At 43.1% G+C, this 20,824-nt stretch overlaps 1 protein-coding gene across 3 annotated transcripts in view; it reads left to right on the top strand.

The window, feature by feature from the left end:
• Positions 1-7,367: 7,367 nt before the first annotated feature.
• XKR4 (XK related 4) overlaps positions 7,368-20,824 on the top strand; it is a 485,043-nt gene continuing 471,586 nt past the window's right edge. For all 3 annotated transcript variants that reach the window (XM_070076615.2, XM_070076616.2, XM_089335246.1), the window contains exon 1: positions 7,368-8,317. In XM_070076615.2, the coding sequence (XP_069932716.1) occupies positions 7,515-8,317 (803 nt within the window). In that variant the 5' untranslated portion in view covers positions 7,368-7,514. The remainder of the gene's footprint in view (positions 8,318-20,824) is intronic.

A 20,824-nucleotide genomic window follows, 5' to 3' on the forward strand; every position in this document is an offset into this window, starting at 1 on the left:
AAACCTAATTTCTTCCCAAAGGCCATACCTCCAAATACCATAACAGGTGGCTGATATTTCAATAAACAAATTTTAGAAGTATGCAAACATTCAGTCTAAAACAGTAGTGCTATAGACTAGTCTATAGACAAGTGTTCTGATGCTGATTGTCTTGGCTGACCAACAGCATACCTGAGTCTACTCCTTTTTTAACCTCTATCTTTGAAGTGTCAAAGAAATTGAGTCAACATGGTTGACACTGACTCTTTCTTTCATTCCTACCTTTCTTCTAAGTCCAGAAGTCTTTCTTCCCTCTTCAATTAAATCCCATAGCTTCTTTCTCTAGACTTGGACTGTAAGAAAATAGAAACAACATAAGCTGACAAAGCTTGCTTCCCACACTCCAAAGCCATCTAATGTAAATGTCCTGGGCAAATGTGAGCACTGATGCACATTCTGATGTGGCTTTGTGATGTATCATACAGGATAGACTCAGATACCAGTGGGCTCTCTGTAGAATTCTGTCACCCATGCTCATCACCATAAAGGGAGGCAGAATCTTAGAAGGGAAATTAAAATTGTAGGAGAACCAGGTAGAGAAGTGAATGAGCCAGACCTCCTTCTCGTGTCCTAGCTGTTGACAGGGGTGTCTGAGTAGGCATGGCAGAGGACCTTACACACAGTAAGATTAACCAAAAGAGAGTGCCACGTGAAGACTTGAATAGAACGAACAAGTCCTGTTGATACTTGGAAAAGAGAATTCTAGGTAGAGAGAACAGCAAGTGCAAAGGCTCTTGGGCAGAAGCATTGTGGTATGCTTGAGAACTAGTAAGAAGACTCTTTTATCAGAGTGAAGACAGGGAATAGGTGAAGAGTATGAAACACAGACGAAGAGAAACAGGTTGGGCGGGTTAGATTACATAGGGTCTTGTATGCTGGTATGAAAACTTGTGTGCAAATATAAGAAGACATTTAATAACTAAGAGTCAGGCTGCTTTCAAATATATGTGACCAGTGTGGACACACAGAGCTCCATGCTAGAAGGTCCTCATGCTTCAGTGGTCTAGATACTATATTTGCATCTTTGAATTTAATTTTTAAATATATATTTATTTATTTTAGAGAGGGAGCCAGATAGCTAGTGATTACCCATCTACTGGTTCACTCCTGAAATACCTGCAATGGACAGTATTAGACCAGACTAAAGCTACAAACTAGAAATTCAGTTCAAGACTCCCATGTTGGTAGCAGGAGTCAACTACTTGAGCCATCACCACTGCTTTCCTGGGTCTGCATTAGCAGGAAGCTGGAATCAGCAGAGCTAGGACTCAAACTCAGGCACTGTGATATGGGACATAGGCATCCCAACTATCAATCTTAACTGCTAGATTAAGTTCCTGCTTCAGAATTTGTATCACATAAGTGAAGTTCAAAGGAATGTTGGGGTATGTGCTAGAAACTCAAGGTGGTCTGTCTGTTGCCTGCTTGGAATGGGCTCTTACAACCCACAATAGCTAGGATTGAGTCAGGGCAAAGCCAGACAAGTACTTGACTCACCACCGCTGCCTCCTAGGATGTGCATTATAGAGAAGCTAGATTGGACGTGGAGAAACTAGGACTTGAACTGCCTGGTGGTGTGAGAGCCCTGTCTGACCACTCCCTCTGTGTTCCCATCCTGTCCCATCACTGCTGCTGCCTGCCATCACAGTGTTGAAGAACTATAGAGTGTCAGTGTCATGGCCAAGTGTATGCTCCCTGGCATTTTGAGGTGTGGCAAGTGGTAGCTCCCTTCTCCTTGGACTGGGAGTACCAGGTGCATTCAGTGTGTTCAATTCAATAGTCCCCTTGCCCACCCAAGATCTGGAAAATGAGCAGATTCTGAGGTGTAGCCTGCCATCTCTCAGGGACTGCTTCTCTTCTGTGGGTTGGAGTCCTATAGGATGCTGGATTGACTTTCCTGTCTACAGCCAGATCCTGCGTTTTTATTTTGAACTGGGCTAACCCCAGTGTGAGGAACAAAATCACATGATCTGGCCTGTTTTTCACCAGGACCACTCTGCTCTGTTGATGGTGAGACCAGCAAGCAGGAAAATAGGAAGGAGGCAAGAATCTTGGAGGGAGATTATAGTGAATAAAATCAGGGTGGGAGCAGGGAAATTGTATCAAGTAGTCAAGTAAAAATATTTTTGAAGAGAACTCACTATTTTCTGAGATTAGACATGGAGTCCAGGAGAAACAAGTGGTCAAAGATGACTTCCATTTTTTGTTTAGAGAAATTAAATGGACAAAACTGCTATTAATGGAAATGTGGAAAGAGAAGCAGATTTGGGGAGAGCAGACCTGGAGTTCAGTTTGGGACATTTCTATTTGAGATGTCTTTAAGGCACCTACAGAGAGATGCTAAGAAAGCACTGAGAGTGTTCTGGGGGTCCACGGGATGTATCCAGGCTGGGGAAATAAATATGGAAGTTGCCAGCATAAGGTGGTATTTTATTTTTATTTATCAAAACTATTTTTAAATTATTTATTTATTTATTTATTATTTGAAAAGCAGAGAAAGACCTTCCATCTCCTGGTTCAGTCACCAAATGCTCACAACAGCTAAGGCTGAGTCGGGCCAAAGCCAGAAGTCTGGTATTCAATCCAGGTCACCCATATGGGTGGCAGAAATCCATCACTAGTGCCACCCAGGATGTGTGTTAGTAAGAAGCTTGATTGAAAGCAGAGTATCTGGAACATGAACCACTCTCACATTGGATGCAAGAGTCCCAAGTGATGACTTAATTGCTATGCCAAATACCTGCTGCACAGTAGTATTTTTTTTAAGATTTATTTATTTATTTGAAAGGCAGAGTTACACAGAGAAAGAAGGAGAGGCAGAGAAAGGGAGTGTGTGTGTGTGTGTGTGTGTGTGTGGAGAGAGAGAGAGAGAGAGAGAGAGAAAGAGATGTTTTCCAACCATTGGTTCACTACTGAGATGGCGGCAACGGACGGAGCTGCATCAATCCAAAGCCAGGAGCCCGGAGCTTCTTCTAGGTCTCCCATGTGGGTGCGGGGGCCCAAGAATTTGGGCCATCTTCTACCACTTTCCTGGGACACAGCAGATAGCTGGATCGGAAGTGGAGCAGCCAGGACTCAAACAGGCACCCATATGGGATGCTGGCAGTGCAGGTGGTGGCTTTGCTCACTACACCATGGTACCAGCCCCTGCACAGTGGTATTTGAAATGGGACATTGCATGAAGTTCTCAAGAGAGTGAGACTCCAAAGTGAAGAGATTAAGGATCAGTCTCATTTAAAGGTATGGGAAATAAAGAAAGAATTAACTAAGAACCTAGAATTAACAGAGGACTAGGCTTTGAAGTGGGCAAGACCCCAGAGCATGTGGTGTAGTGAAAGCTAAGGGAAGAGCAGACCCCACTGAAGAGGAAAGGTTTGCCGCATTAAACACTGCTGAGGGCTTCAGGCAGGTGAAGGCTGAGTGGTTGAGTGAATGATAGATCAGCAGCAGCTTGGCAGGTGGGAATTGTCCAGGGAACAGTTATTGGTTTATTTGAGTGTGCTCAAGTGAAGATGGGAGAAAAGGGATCCAAGAAAGTGAGGTTAGGCAACTCTGGAGGGACTGTGTTGTGAAAGCTTCCAGACAAACGCAGGGGTGGCTAGAAAGGGAATTGTATCAAAAAGAGTTTGGTTTGGTTTTGCTTTGTTTTATAGCCAGCAGATACATAAGAGCACATTTGTATGCTGATCTGAATAATCCAATGAGAGAGAAAACTAGTGATGGTAGAAATGAGTGTGGAATTGTGCTCTTAGCAGTGAGAGTGCATGGGAGCTGGTACAGAGGTGGGCAAGTGGAGCTTCTAGAGGTAGGAGGCTGAGCAGGTGGGTACAAACTCTGGTAGGAAGGCAGAGAAGGTGCTGGGAGTTGATGTGGGTTTGATTCAGTTTGTTTCATTTTTCTCAGGGTTTCTGGGGGTGTTTAAAGCCTGAGAAGGGAAAATAAGGAAAGGACATGAGAGTAGGAATGCAAATTGATGAGGAAGATGAGTGTGATTGCAGATTATCCTTGTGGCCCACTTCCAGCTGATGATCAAGGATGGGAAAGGAATATACAGACAGCACGGCCATGCCCCTTCTTCAGTATGACCCCATTGCACAGGCTCAAGCTTGAAGCTGGTAGATTGCCTGCTTTAACCAGGGCTGGTGTTTGCCAAGTAAAAGGGAAAACGGAGATGAAGATATGTGCAAGAACTGCCCACAGTGATTGAGCATGAAGTTTACACTGCTGAAGAAGGGGGAGAGCATGAAGTGGAGAAAGAGGCATGAAAACCAGGGTCCCAGTTACTTGGGGGAGTGAACTAACCAGTTAGAAGTTAACCAGAGAGTAAAAGGTTTATAATTGAGATTATGAAGCTGCTGAGGGGTAGGAAAACATGAGGGTGCTGGAAGAAATGGAAGCACACTGACAGAATGTTGTGTACTGCAGATGCTAGACACTGGTATAGAACAGTTCCCAGGGATCTTTCTCTTATTCCTGGCAACAATACTGATTTCTCGAGATCATTATCATCTCCATTTTACAAAGGAATTTCCCAAGAACAATTCCATCTGAATTCAAGCTTCTAGCTCTTAACCAGTAAGCCCATCCGCCTTGACAGGTGCAGTAATGATGACAGAGCAGGTAACATTAAAATCTACATCCTGAGATGTGATTGCTAGACTGATGGGATCAGACACTCTTGAGAACAACATTGTATACAAAGCCCAGTAATATCCATGATCTCATCTAATCCCCATATTAATCCTATGTATTAAGTAAATTGCCAGGATCATGGGACTACTAATTGGAAAAGCCTGGATGTGAAAGTGCCTCCTCTGACCTCCTATTTGTGTAGGCTCTCATGAAATTGGATAGCCATTAGTTTCCAGAGATGGTTCAGACGGAAACTTTAAAGACACTCTAAATGGTTTTGGATAAATCTATTAATAAGGAAACCATTACTAGTTATTTCTTTTAGAACCTAATAGGAAAAGTCTCATAATTCCTATGTCTCCATGGGAACATTTGTTAGCATAAAATGTAGCATTGTTTCTGCAGTGGAATGTTCTCTCTATAAACTCATGCATTCACTCACCTAATGCTTATCAAGCAGATAGTCTGTGCAGGCACTGGGGCCTTTCCTCACTTGGTGCAATTTAAGGCATTGCGTTTGACCTAGAATACACTCTGTCCCTGAAGACCCAGTTACCTAAGAGATAGTTCCTCTCCCTGATGGTTTGGCACAAAGCAAGATCAGAGGCAGCACCCTGGAGATGGAATCTTAGATTTGGACTCTGGTGACTGGAACCAGGGTGTTTTCCCATAAAGTCTTTTCTTTCTACAAGAGGGGCTCCACTTTATAGCTGAGCTTAAAATATAGCCTTTTGGCTGCATTCTAGGGTGGGGGGCTCAGTGGTACTGTTGGTCTTCAGCTACAACTTGATCATGCCTTTGGCTAGGATTTCTGTATCTGTATGTGCCACGGTGACTGTGAACTGCGGCCCAACATCCTTATCATCCTTCTACCACAATGTCAGGCAAAGGCCAAGTGAAGCAGGGTCTTGGGCATCAGTCCCTGAGAATAAAAGACACAGTATCCAGACGGTGAGGCAAATTCCAGGTCTACAGGCACTAGAGTCGTTATTTCCACAAGCAGAGATCCTGCTCTCAGCTTCTTAACACACTAATGGAAAATGGCTGTGCAGTAGCCTGGGGCTCATCTGGGCCTGTGTGTGGGGAAGAGAACAGGTGGTTGGAATTTGGGGTGATTGGAGGTTGAAGGGGGTGGACTGGGAGATGGTATTGCTTTGCCTCAAGATGTAGCAGACCACAACTCTTAGCGGCAGAGTAAGATGTGCTGCCCTACCTCCCTCTGGTCTTAAAACACAGGAGTCACAGTATCGTTTAAAAATTACACTTCCTGTCGCTTCCATTTGTAAAAGTGAAACAAACCAAGCCTAATTTTCTTATAAAAAATAAAGCTCCCATATTTTATTGGGGTTTTAAGAAATTTCTACAACCACAACACATTCTATATACTCCCCTATGCCTAAATTAGTGAACCGCCTTGAGCGCCGCAGTTTTTATTCGGGTCATTTCCGGAGTAGTGGGACCACACAGCCAGTCTGCAGCCCCTACAGCTTTAAGAGGAGGTAATGCTAGTTTTGGAGTAGCGGCGGGGTGGCGCCAGCTCTGGGCTCCGCCACTCCTCGCCCAGGGGGCAAGGGCGGGGCCGGACTCCCAATCCCGGGGCTGTGGGCCGCGCCCCTCCAAGCTTGGAGCCGCCGCTGCCAGCGGTGCTGAGCTTCCCACCTGCCGAGGGCCGCCGCCGGGTCCGCCTCTTGCTTCCCGGCTGCCGAGAGCGTGCGAGGGACACGGGCTTGGGCAGTGTGGGCTTGGGCCGCGGAGGGCCCGAGCGCCTCTTCCTCTCTCGGAGTCTGAGTGCAAGTGCCTGTGCCCATGCCCGAGGGAGAAGCCCGGAGCCTTCGAGCTGCCCGCTCCTTCTCCCGAGGGCGCGGGTTCTGGGCAGACCCGCCCTCCCTCCGCTGCCAGCGTGGCCGGGTCTCCGCGCTTGGGGCCCTGCACGCTTCCCTCCTTTGCACTCCGAGGCCGGGCACGCCCACTGCCAGCTTTTCGGGCCAGCGTGCGAGTTAAGCCAGTTCTCCCAACCCTTGCCACCCCGGCCCGGAACGGAATACAAAGAGACGTGCTCCTCCCTGGCCCTCGCTGCCGCCACGCCCGCCAGGGCCCACTGTTCTTCGTGCTCGGAGGGGCTGGACGCCGGGACCCCTCCTTTCGGCACGCACACGCCCCATAGTGTCGGTCGAACCCGCCCAACGTTCCCCGAAGTCCCGGCAGCGGGGTCCTCCACCGCCTCCTTGCAGTCCCTCGGCTGCTCCACTGGGCGCCCGGGGCCGGCCAGGTCGGCCCTCCCCACCCGCCGCTCCCCTCCGTCCGGGCCCCTCCTCCGGGGCCCTCCTCCTCCGTCGCCCCTCCCGAGCCGGAGTGGGAGCGGCGGCAGCTGGAAGAGAAGGGATGAGGTCATCCTCTCCCTCGGAGTCAGCTGGTGGAGGAGAGGAAGCGGGAGGAGGGAGCGCGCGCGAGGGGAGGCGAGGAATGTGCAGGTCCGAGGAGCGCCGCGGCGGCCGCTGCTGCTCCTGCTGCTGGCGGCCACGGCGGCTCGGGCGGCTGCCGCGGGGCCGGGCGGGCGAGGAGCGCGGGCGGCGGGCAGGGGCGCGCGCGGGGCGCCGCAAGCAGCTTGGCTCCGCGCAGGCAGCCAGGCGGCGCTCCTGCCGGCCCCAGGCGCGCCGCTAGCCCGGCCCAGCGCCCAGCCCGGCGGGCGGCGGGCGGCGGGCGAGCCGGCGCAGGAGCAGGAGGCGGGGGAGCCGCGCCGCCCCAGGGAGGGAAGCCTGGGCGAGGCGAGGAGGTGGCGGGAGGAGGAGACAGCGGGGAAAGGTGTCAGATAAAGGAGGGCTCTCCTCCGGCGGGGAGGCATCATGGCCGCTAAGTCAGACGGGAGGCTGAAAATGAAGAAGAGCAGCGACGTGGCGTTCACCCCGCTGCAGAACTCGGACCACTCGGGCTCGGTGCAGGGATTGGCCCCGGGCTTGCCGTCTGGGTCGGGAGCCGAGGACGAGGAGGCGGCCGGCAGCGGCTGCTGCCCGGACGGCGGCGGCTGCTCACGCTGCTGCTGCTGCTGCTCCGGGAGCGGCGGCTCGGGGGGCTCTGGCGGCGGCGCTGGCGGCCCGGGCGGCGGCGGCGGGGCGGGCTCAGCGGCGCTGTGCCTGCGCCTGGGCAGGGAGCAGCGGCGCTACTCGCTGTGGGACTGCCTCTGGATCCTGGCTGCCGTGGCCGTGTACTTCGCGGACGTGGGCACGGACATCTGGCTCGCCGTGGACTACTACCTGCGCGGCCAGCGCTGGTGGTTCGGGCTCACGCTCTTCTTCGTGGTGCTGGGCTCCCTGTCGGTGCAAGTGTTCAGCTTCCGTTGGTTTGTGCACGATTTCAGCACTGAGGACAGCGCCACGGCCGCAGCAGCCTCCAGCTGCCAGCAGCCCGGAGCCGAATGCAAGACGGTGGTCAGCGGTGGGTCTGCAGCCGGTGAAGGCGAAGCTCGTCCTTCCACGCCGCAAAGGCAAGCCTCCAACGCCAGCAAGAGCAACATCACCGCCGCCAACAGCGGCAGCAACAGCAGCGGGGCCACTCGGGCCAGCGGCAAACACAGGTCTGCGTCCTGCTCCTTCTGCATCTGGCTCCTGCAGTCACTCATCCACATCTTGCAGCTCGGGCAGATCTGGAGGTACCGTATCAGGGGTGGGGGAAGAGGGGGATTTGCGGCTGCTACTACATCCTCACTGCTTTGCTTTTGCACGAAAACCGTTCGTTCGGGGTTGCTGTGGGAGTAACCCTGTTCACACTCCTTCAGTTTCTTTCTTTCTTTCTTTCTTTCTTTCTTTCTTTCTTTCTTTCTTTCTTTCTTTCTTTCTTTCTTTCTTTCTTTCTTTCTTTCTTTCTTTCTTTCTTTCTTTCTTTCTTTCTTTCTTTTCTTTCTTTTTGGCTTAAAAAAAAACCAACAAAACTGGGGCTTGCATTTTTAAAATTTGTGATCTCAGCCTAGGGTGGGAGGGAAGTGAGAAATAAGGGAAGGGCAGCAGAGTGGGTCTGATCACCTCATCCCTTCCTCCCCAACCCTGCCTCACTAGCTTCTTTCCTTTCCACACTACAGCCCTCCTCCTCCTCATTTTTAGTGCTCTCTTTTCAGTAAGAGAGGATTCTTGATACATCTAAAAATCCTTTTTGTTATGTTGAATATGAGGTATGTGTTGCAATTTGGATGATTTCTTTTGTTCCCTGGGAAAAATTGTTAGTTCTGGTTAGATGGAGGATGTTATTGCTCAGAAGTACCCGCATTTAATGGTCACTGCTACAGAAGTACTGTACTCCAAGTGAAGAGCTTGTCATGTTTGTCCAAGTTGCCAGATATTTGTGACATACATGTGCAAGGCATCTGCAGACATGAGAAAGTACACTTTATGGGACCCTGACTTTTATAGTGCACTTTCCAATTATCTTTAGAGTATACTCATATCTAATTTCTCATATAACTAAGAACCTCTGAAAAAGGGGTGGTGTCATATAAACTTTAATCACACTTGGCATCTTCATTGGCTGCTTTGAAACTTGTCATCTGATCTACCAATTCTTTTTACACAAATATCACTTCCATTTACTAACTGGAATACATGTTAACCTTGTTAAACAGAGAGAAACCATAACTTGGGCAATCAGTCACTGCTTAGACTTAGGCATATAGTGAAATAGTAGGTTCAGAAATGTACTCTTCTGACATTTGTCTGTTTTAGTAGCTTTTTGAGACAGCATTATAGATCTAACAAAAGTGTATGGAAATACAAAGATGCTAACATCCGAAGGTAATTTTCACTTAAATGCTAAGCAAATATATACTGTAAGTAAAGATGAGGAACTTCCTAGAAAGTATGCCAATATGGGACTACACTCTACTATATGAGTGTTCTTTTTCTATTTCATTTGTACTTATTTTTGTGATAAAAGATATTATAAGTCATTATCGATGCCAAAGCATCAGAGAGTTTGTGGAATACAACCTCAAATTTATTTTTGTTTATGAGGAATAACAGTGCTTTCAACTGAGAAGAGCAGGTGTGATGATTTTACCACCTTTCCTGGGACCAGTGTTTTATAAAAGCAGGGTAAGCATTGTCATTGACAGTGGACATTAGGATTATAGATGTTATTTCCCAAGCATATGCTTTCTGGAAAAGTGACATATGATATGTATGTAGTCAGGCACCTTGATGATGGAGACCTCCATATTTTGGACTCAAGGGGACTTTTTGGAATATCAGCTCACTGTGATAATTCTATTTCCCATATATGGCTATTAGAAAGAGTTATATCTTGATGCTTTTCAAGTGTAATGAAGAACTGCAATAATTGACTTACCTAATGAAATTATTTAGTGGCTAGTCTGCATGTGATTACCATTTTAATCAACAGCATAATAAATAAAGCTTGCCATCCCAGTTTTCACTTTTTCAAACTTTTTATACTAGGAAAGAAGTACTTTTTTTTTTAAAGAAAAAGATTAATTTATTTATTTGAAAGTCAGTTACAGAGAGGGAGGGAGGGGGAGAGAGATCCTCTATCCGCTGATTCACTTCCCAGATGGCTGCAAGGGTTGGGGCCGGGACATGCGGAAACTGGGATTCAGGAGCTTCCACCAGGTCTCCCAAATGCGTAGCAGGGGCCCAAGCATTTGGGCCATTCTCTGCTGCTTTCCCCAGGCCATTAACAGGGAGCTGGATCAGAAGTTGAGCAGCTGGGGCACGAACTGGTGCCCATATGGGATGCTGGCATTGCAGGCGGCAGCTTTACTGCTGTGCCACAACTCTGGCCCCCAGTTTTTCAAACTTTAAGCAAGATTTGAAATGATTTACTTTCCATTGCCTTTAAAGTTTCTAGATTTATGTAAATAATCCAAATACTTCTCGATTCTATTAGCTGAAAAACTTCGCATTTCTTACAGATTGACACCTCATGAAAAATCCGAGATCAAATTCTATGAACTGAAGAACTTACTTTAATTATAGTTGCAGTTATTATACTTTCCAAGCAAATATTTTCCCAATTGAAAGTAATGCTTATTTTCTTAGGAAACTATGTAACAAGTGAGAAATAAGTAGGGAAGATAAAGAAACTTTAAAAGCTTCACAGTGAGACTCCAACTACTGGGTCAACTGGCCATAGAGAAAAGTCATTGAGTGGGTGGAAAGAAGGGTAAGGTTGATTGCAGAAAGGAAACCACAGGCTGCCCCGCAAATGCATTCACTGACCCAAACCTTAGAGAAGCTGTGGTCGTGCCATCCTGTTTGTTAAGCATTTCTGAAGTCTTTTCTTAGAGGTTTTCAAGTTATTCTGATAATGCATGATCGCCTAGGAGGAAGCATTATTGTTAGAAATATTATCAGATGTTTGTCAACATTTACAGAAAATGTGCCTATAGTATGCAAGTGTGAATGATCATCTCATTGAATTGTTATTGGATTCTGATTAAGATTTTTGGGAGAGGGTAACATGGTGGAAGCATGATGTAAAACTAATCAGTCTCATTGTTTCTTTTTAACATGTTTAAAAAGCACTTTAGTCTAATGTTGGAAATTTAAGAGATAAGAAAGATTATGGACTTCAACACTCAGATGCATGCTAATGTGTTCCAGTTTCTCTGAGAGTTGAATATTTAAATGAAAGTTTGGGGAGTAGATGCATCTTTGATAATAAGCTGATGAAATATAACTCATGTCAAATTATTGTTAAGACAATTGTGATTTCCTATGTTAGTCGTGCCCCTCTACCTCTTCTAGCTTTTCTTTTCATGCATGGTACACAAATAGTGCAGAAAAACCAAGGTGCTGAGTACTTCAAAACTCAGAAGTCATTATTCATGTTTTAGCATGCTACTTTTTGGATCAATAAAATAGACTTGCTAAGTTGCTAACTGTTCATTGTATTTCCATGAAGTCCTGGTTATTTTAGGGATAGCCAGACAAAAATTTTATAGACCAAAAATCTTTTGAAATGACATCAAAGTGTTTGCTTGTTCAGAAATAATTGTTTGAGTCGTTGTGGAGAAGATTTGCATATATTTATACATGTATTACAAATGCAATTGCTGACAGCAATGACACATATTTATTTTAATTAAAATTTACTAATAGGAAATTAATAGTAGCTTTTAAAGGCACAGGAGGTAAAGTCAGGAAAGAGCCATTTGAAATAATGAAGTGAACTTTTGCTACTGTCTGAAAAGAACAATTAGGCCTTTAGAAGAACTGGGCCTATGAATGAGAGAGAAAATACCTCTTTTTTTTTTTTTTTTTTTAGTATGATTCCCAAAATTGCTTACAGTCAGCTCAGCCAGTAGGAATCACAAATAATCAATTAGAACAGTTTTTAGTCTTCATGCTTATGGTCAGTTATACCCAAATGTTTCTTTGATACAGAGTTATAAAATATAATCTTATAATTCAACTTGAATTTCTCATGTTTGTGTATGTACCTTGTTTGTGTGTGTGTGTGTGTGTGTGTGTAAATATATTTTTAAAGCTTTGTTTATTTGCTTGATATAGCAGAGTTATAGAGAGAGAGGGAGAAACAAAGAGAGAGAGAGAGAGAGAGAATCTTCCATCCCCTGGTTCACCCACCAAATGGGCACAACGGCCATTGCTGGACCAGACTGAAGGCAGGGGCTTGGAATTCAATCTGGGTCTCCCACGTGAGTGACAGGTACCTAAGCATTTGAGTCATCTTCCATTGCCTTCCCAGTTACATTAGCAGGGAACTGGATCAGAAGTGGACCAACCCGAAATGAACTGGCACTCATATGGGATGCTTGCATAGCACCAGGCAGCATAACCGGTTGCACCACAATGCCAGCCCTCCTTTTAGTTGTTTTCTAGCAAATATGACAATTATAAACAATAAGTCAATACATATAGAGTGGGGAGTATTTTCACTGATTTTACTATTTTGGGTATTGTTTCTAAGTTTCTGTCATGAGAGTCATACAAGAAAGGTATGGTGGAAGAACAGTGTGTTCTACTCTTGTCATACTTGATATTCCACAGGGTATTAAAGGATGTTCCATGTTCAGATAAATTGGGAAAATGTTAAGTTAAATTATGGTCAGCTGATCTTGCCACAACAGGACTTCTCAGGACATTTATTTTTCTTTGTTTTTAAAAGTTTGCTCGTTTTCACCTGGGGCGGGGTGGGGGTGGATGGGAGAGAGGAAGAGAAAGATCTATCTTCCTAAGCAGAGTAGCCTGGACTTTAATCAGCACTCTGCTATGGGATACAGGCTCCCCAAGTGACTTAACTACTATGCCACAATGCCCACCCCCTCAGCCTTTAATAAGTTAAAATTCAACTGTCAATATTTTTTAAAGGCACACCTGTTAAATAATCTTGTAATGATGCTGAATACAAAGCACTTTGAGAAACATTATTCTATTCCATTCTTAAACCTGTCCAAACAAATATAATAATGATTTTATTTGGCACTATAAAAATCTACAAATGTTTTTATGCTCCTGATCTCTTAGTTTTACACTAATCCAAGAGGAAATGATCAATCTCTCTCTGTGAAAAACCTGACTCAGAGAGGTTAACTGGCAGAAGGTTGCTCAGTTGTTAATGTGGTATAGTTAGGATTCAAAATTAGGCCTATTTTACCATAATGTTTATACTTTTATGGCTCAGTTGGCTACCACCAAATGTTCATTTGTATAAGAATGACAATGATATATAAAAATAATAACTTACCATCACTGTGGTTGGCAGAGGGAAAGAGAGCTGTAATTTAGACAGGTGAGGGGATCTTTCCAATTAGGTGGCAGTAGTCAAATCATAGAACAGGGCTTTCTGTCTGATCCTAAGTCCAGTGCTCCTCTTTCTGCACTATTTGGACAACCAAGGTTACATGATCTTGCAGTGGGTGTTAATGATTAAATAGCCTTATGTATGAGATTATGCAATAAATTATTTGCAAGTGATAAAGAGGTTCTAGCGATAAAGAAGTAGTAGGGAAATAGAGAAAAAAACAGAGAATACATCTTTAACTATTGAAAAAAGTGCTTTAAGGGCCAGTGTTTAGGCTAGTGGTTATAATACCAGTTAAGACATTGGTTAAGATGCCTGCATCCCACATCAGAGTGTCTTGGTGTGATAACTGGCTGTGGCTCCCTACTGCAGCTTCCTGCTAATGCAGACCCTTGGAGGTAGTGATGATGGCTCAAGGAGTTGTATCTCTGCTAGCCATGTTGGAGACCTGGATTGAATTCCTGGTTTCTGGCTTCAGCCCTGACTCAGCCCTAGGTGTTGCAGGCAATTGGGGAGTAAGTCATTGAATGGGAGTTCTCTATGTCTCTGCCTCTCAAAATTTTAAACAGAAGGAAAAAAAGAAAAAGAAAAAGTGCTTTATTATTTCTGAGTTAGTCCTGAATGCTGATATAGGTCCAGTAAGACCGGTATCATTTGCTGGGTTTATCAAATGGTTATTTTCTTTATATTTATGTTCTGTTTTTCTGCATATTAGTTCCTTTATCATTCAACATATATTGAGTACCTATTCTATGTAATGCATTGCACTAGATACTAATTATCTCCTGGTGAATAAAATACACTTTGTTAAGGAATCTGCTACCTAGTGAGGAATACAGAAAAGTAAACTATTTCAATAGAAGGAAATGAGCACTGCTAAGATTTGGATGTGGCTTAAAGGTATCCCCAAAAGGCTCATGTGCTTGGCTCCATTGTGTCAATGTTGAGTAGTGGTGGGACCTTTAACAGGTGGAGCCTTGCTGAAGGTCATTAGGTCATTATGGACATACTCTTGGAAGAGATTAATGGAGTTCTCATGGGACCCTGGTGGCTCTCTGGATTCTGTTCCTATCATATAATCTCTCTCTCTCTTGCATATGCTTCTGCCACTGTGATGTCATCAGGCATGATGCGGTGTAGCCAAGGAAGCCATCCCTAGAGCCAACACTTTGGACTTTCCATCCCCCAAACTGAGATCCAAACAACCTGCTTTTATTTATGATGTAGCTAGTCTCAGATATTTCATTATAGTATTACAGTATCGAAAACAGACTAATTGAAGCACTATGATGTGATCAGGAAACTCTAACCACCCTGGTAGTTCTGGAAAGGCTCTCTGGAGGAGACATGTGAGCAAGCGTTTGAATGATGAGACAAAGCTCTTAGTAAACAGTGACATTGTCTTTAGAGCTTGAATTCAATAAGCACAAAGGCAGAGGCACAAGAAAGAACAAGGCAGGTTAAGTGTGTGCTTTAACTATACAGTGAGGATTGGAGGCTATTGAGAGGTGAAGATGGAGAATTAGTTGGGCTGGATGATGAAACAATTTTAGATTTTCTTTTGAAGGCATGGAAGACACATTGAAAGATTGTAAGGAGTGAGCCTTGTTAACAAAAGGCCTAAAACAGTGTATTATTGAAAGGAATGGCAGAACATTGAAAGTTTCAGGGTTTATATCATCAATTTCTCTGGCTCAATTTTGTCTTTCCATACACAGAAATTCATTGTCTTCACAGAGTTTGTGTTTATTTATTACTAGGACAAAGACCCAATGTGGTGGAGAGTTGTTTTTCAGAAAAGCAGATTAATTGCAATTTTTCATTGTAAATATAATACTAAATTAAATTTTCAACAACATTTTGTTTTCAGTTCCTTTTTGAAGCATTTTCCCTTAGGACAGGATCATTAGCACCTTACTGAAACTTGAGGGTCCTGACACAGATACATGGCCCCTGTATTTCTAAAGCATTTTAAAATTTCCAGAGAGCTTCCACATTCTCTCTCTTATTTGATCCTCAGAATGATCTCTGAAGTAGCACTTCCATTTTGCATATGTGGAAATTAAGACAGAGAATTGTAAATGCTTTCTTCTTTAGGTCACATAGTTTGGTGCACATCTAACCTGGAGTTAGTACTGATGTGGGAGAGGAAAGCAATATGAAAAAAATGGTTGATGAAAATTTGAGAGCTCTCTGGTAGGTATTGAGGAATTGTCATGGGGAAGAGGCATTGGATTTTTCATAGACACTTTGGGACAAAATAGAAGGTACCTATAAGGAATAGATTCTTTAATATTAGAGAAAGAAATGCATACACATAGAGAGATTGTGAGAAATTTCTCATTTGGTGATTCACTCCCCAAGTACCTGCAATAGCCAGGACTGAGTCAAGGCTGAAGTGGGGAGCTAGAATCTGGGAACACAATCCAGATTTTCCATATGGGTGGCAGACATAATTACTTGAATCATCACTGCTGCCTCCCAGGGTCTGCGTTGGCAGGTAGCTGGAGTCAGGAGCTGGGGCCAGAGATCAAGTCCAGGTGCTCTGTTAAGGGCTACAGTCCTCTCAATCTTGTGGCTTAACTGGTAGGCCAAACACTGCAGGGAAGATATTTTGAGTTGATGTAAGAAAGGATTTTTTAAAAAAATAGCCAAAGGATACCTATAGATCAACTAATGTCTAAGAAACATTGAGTTCCCCATAATTAGAATGTCTAAGCCTAGTTTGAAAAACAAGGTAAGGGTGTGCTGGAAGGACTTTCACTGTCATGGAGAGGTTTGCATCAGAAGAGCACCTTCCAGCCCTGAGATTTTATGACAGTTTTCATCATTATATACATAGTGTACTGACCTTTGTCTTTTTGTGGATGACGTGGAATGCTTTTCCTTGCAATACAACAGATGTGTCACTATATAATATATTCATTGGTTTATGGACCCAGTGTCTTCCCTAGAGCATCACAAATCCATACATCACCCCTGAGTGCTTGGCTTGGTATTTAAATCTCTGACTTAACTCAGAGATATAGCAGATATAAATTCATATGCGATCAGATAGTTCTTTGTGCACTTACTTGGGTTTCTGTGTGAATTGGAAGAAATTGTGCATAACTCGAGGTGGTGGATAGCTCTGTGGTGGATATGTCTATGTAGTATCTTTGTAATAGCTACTGCAAAGATTGTAAATTGTTTCCATTTGATTGAACCATGAACTGTTTGTTTCACAAGGGTAAAGAAAAATTTTAGGTTTATATTACTCTGCTACTGAATATCAGAGACTGTCTTGACATAGCAGTTGACTGTAGTATCTACATAAATGTATTCCATCAGTTTTGAGCAGTGTCCACAAATCTTTGGGGCAGTAGCCTTGAAAGTGCTCAATCGCTTACAAAAATTTCCTTAATGATTGAATATCCAAGTACACAACTTGCTATTATATACATTCCAAATTTTACAGTTTGAATGAAATAGTCTACCTTCCTATGAATTTAAATAATGCCAATCACTTTGTAACAGATAAATGGAATAATTCTGGTTTTCATGAATTCACTGACTGATGTAATTAACACATATTTTTGACTTGTAGACATTTGTGTGGTCTAACCTTATGGGAACAAGGCTCAGAATTAGAATCAGATTTATTTTTCTCATGCATTATCAAATGCAAGGTGCAGTGTGGTCATGAGGAAGTTTGTTTTTAATCAAGTGTGATTTTGTAGCCTAGTTCTAATATGTTATTGGATTCCAGGGGAAATCACAGTCATTAATTCCCAACAGGAAATATTCTCTTGAGTGGCATTGTGTGAATCTGATCACCTTAAGAAGTGACCTCATGCCACTACTTCATAGTGTCCTTTGTAGCTAATGATGTGATGGGTCAGGAAGGCAGACCATGGGTCTGAAGTTACTCTAGTGGCTATGGAATACATGTCCATAAATGTTTACTGATCTGTGTATAAAACAGGCATTATTCATCTTTACGAGACTATAGCTACATCTGCTGCATAGTTGCTTCTTTGATTTTCTAGTGTAAAGTGAATCAGAAAACATGCAATACTGTTTAGAAGAGAGGATAGAAAACATCACCCTAGCCCTTTTTGTAGATTGCCAGTGTTAGGAAATTTTCCCTCTGAGAAAAATGCATCTAGAAGCACAATTTCCTATTCCTATTCTTGCTGCTACAATGTTCAGAATGGTTGTGTCAGCCAGGACTCTTTAGAGGGACAGAATTGATAGGCTGTGTGAGGAGATGGGAAGGAAGTCCCATGGCAGGTCCTTTGCAGGGAGGAGCAGCCCCCCAGCAAGTGGCAACTAGCCTAAGTCCTGGAGTCCAAAGGCTACAAGCTTGGAGTTCTGATGTCCAAGGCAGGAGACCAACCTTTCCCAGCTCTCAGATAGACCAATTCGCCCACATTTATTCTCTCCAGACCTCCAGCTTGTCGATGATACTGCCCACAGCAAAGGCTGTCTTCCCACCATGTCCACTCAGATTCACAAGCTAATCTTGTTTGGAAACAACCTCACAGACACACCCAAAATAATATTTTCCCAAGCTTCTAGATATTTTTTAATTTAGTCAGCTTTTGACACATAAAATTCATAATTACATTGAGGAAGCTTTGGGATGGATGTTTTCATTTAATTACTACCTACACTTGGACTGTCTGAGAATATGCATATGTAGAATGATCTGAGGTGTTTGCGCTTCTATCTGTTCACTTGAAGAAAGTTTGTAGCCTTTCATCATAAAACATTAATTCCACGTCTAGTACACATATGAAACTAATACAGCATTCACATGGAAATAAATAAGTGCAGGAACTCCCTAGAGGTGAACTGAACTGTACCATAATGCTAAAGTGATGGGAAAGGGTCATAGAATGTCAGTGAGAAAACATATTTAGTTGAAGTCAAATAAAACCATTTTTGTTAAAATGCATATGTAAGTATCTGAAACCGATGTTAAAGTGTTCTGTATCGCAAATTCCATGATATACACCATATAGACTCAGAAAGCTAAAATTGTCATCCACATTTCAGTGGATGTAGGGAGGTATGCACAGCTGGAGGGCTGTGATTAACAAATAAGAACAATGCCTCCCAGGCTTTGAAAGAATCATCCATTATGGCAATGAGAAGACGGTTGCCAGAGCTAGATTTGCTTTTAAATTAAAAGCTTGTCCTGGGTTACACTGTCACTGATTTAATAATGCTGGAAATTGAATTTAAACTCTATTCAAAGATACTGTATCCAGGTCTGTGCTTGTTAAAGAATAAGGATATGTTACACTCTGCTAGAAGAAGAGAGCGTTACACTAACCTTTCCTGGTGGGGACCGCTTGGATTCCAGGATGTTAGAAAGCTTCTTGAGAAGCTGAACAGTTTTCCAACTGATGCCAACATTTCAGATTTTAAATTAAAAAAAATTTAAACCTCTATTTTAAGAGTATCTGAACCAAGTATGTTGAACTATTTTCCCATCTTCATGATTCATGAGAAGGCTGTTTGAATCAGTTCTACTTCTTCTGTTTAATTTATGCACATGCCATATTTCCCTGTCAGGGGAATCCTTTTGTAACCAACAGAGCAGTGGGCAGCATGTGGGGTGAGTGAGAATTACTCAGCCAGAAAATCACGCACACAGAGACGTAGGATCTGCAGTGAGTATGACTTAGAAAAAAGATTTGAGATGACTTTAGTTTGACTTCCCATTAACTGCAGTACATTTAAGCAAGGCAAAGTCACCTTTCTGAACCAACAATCTGAGAGATTTCATCCATGGAAAAAGCAGTCTGACTTTTTTTCTGCAACTCAGATAATAGTCATGAATAAAGATCTCTGTCTGGGGCTCAATACTTTTCAGGTCTTTTTTGTTGTTGTTCCCACAGTAGCAGAGAGTTAATAATCAAAGCAAAGGTAGCAGTTGTAGCTGTAACAATAACAAAATGATCCCCCATAACTTCTGTCATTGTTGGTGCCAAAGTCACTGCATCATTGTGTCAGTGACGAGGAAATGATTCTTCAGTGAGGCAACTGGAGGATTTGTAAAGGTTTCTTATGTTTTCATAGACTTGCAGCTCATTAATTACCTGTTTTACAAAAGTAAAATTAATAGCAGTCATTTTTGAAAATGTAGGTCAATTCCAGAAGACTTTCCTAAGCAATTAACAATAATGGAAGCTATTATTGTAGTATCAATTAGGAAGCATGTCCCTACGGGCTTTGTATTTCTAAGGGATATGTTATGAACAAGAGTGTCGGTCACAGGCATCTTACAGGATATTTTTCCTGATAGGGTGATGGTCAGGTTTGAACAATTGATTTCTAGGTAGCAATGAGTAACCTCACACCATCACAGTGAAAGCATAGTAGTTGTATTTCTACTTCTGAAAAGTACTCAATGGTTATAATTATTTAAGGCTCTAATATCTAATGACTGTAAGATCAGATTGGAATTAAATGAGTTAGGGGAGGAAATTTGAAGATTTTTTTTTTTAATCAAACAGGAATGTCCAAATACTCTAGAGAATACCATGGGGTTGCATGCATTGATCTACTAAATGGAGTTTAGGGTGTTATCCATAAGGCATGCATTATTAGCTTGAGGATGAATAAAAATAGAAAAGTTTATTTTGTAATCAGAAACTGGGTTTCCCTCTTTGGAACTAGGAATGGGAAAATTGTACTGAATCCCATTGCTAAATGCATCATAGCAAAGCTTAAAATATGGTGTCACCAGCCAGGCCAAGCTCCTGTTAGATGAGTTTATTGTATGGGAAAAGAAGGCAAAATATAAGCAATGATAATGGTCAGGTTTATGGGAACAAATTGCTATTGAGGGCACAGTGGGGTCTGCCATCCCAGGGTGTTTGACATGAGGGTGTTGTGTTTTAGAAGTCAGCATCCTGAGGATCAATACCAAGGTACATCATCAAAAATGGGGAACATATTAGAAACCTGCAGATCCTAGCAAGGGCTAGAAATAAATTTACTTATACGAGTTTAGTGTCCTTTCTCCCAAAATGTTTGGGACTAGAAGTGATTCAGTGTCTTTTTTTTTTTTTTTGAAATATTTGCTTATCTCTGAATCTATCTAATGAGATATCTTGGGGATGAGATCTGAGGCTAAAAACAAAATGTATTTATGTTTCACATAACCCTTATACATGGTCTGAAGGTAATTTCACTTAATATTTTCAATAACTTTTTGTATGAAATAAAGTTTGTACATTGAACTATCAGAAAGAAGAGGTCTCAGCCATCCATGTGGGCAATATGAATTTTCCACCTGTGGTGTCAAGTCAGTCCTCAAACAGTTTTGGATTTTGGAGCATTTTGGATTTTAAGTTTTCTGATTAGGGATGGTCAGTTTATACTAGAGGTACAT

This window comes from Oryctolagus cuniculus, chromosome 6 (genome assembly GCF_051225735.1).
Source record: "Oryctolagus cuniculus isolate XC-2025 breed Fujian yellow rabbit chromosome 6, ASM5122573v1, whole genome shotgun sequence".
Lineage (NCBI taxonomy): Eukaryota > Metazoa > Chordata > Mammalia > Lagomorpha > Leporidae > Oryctolagus > Oryctolagus cuniculus.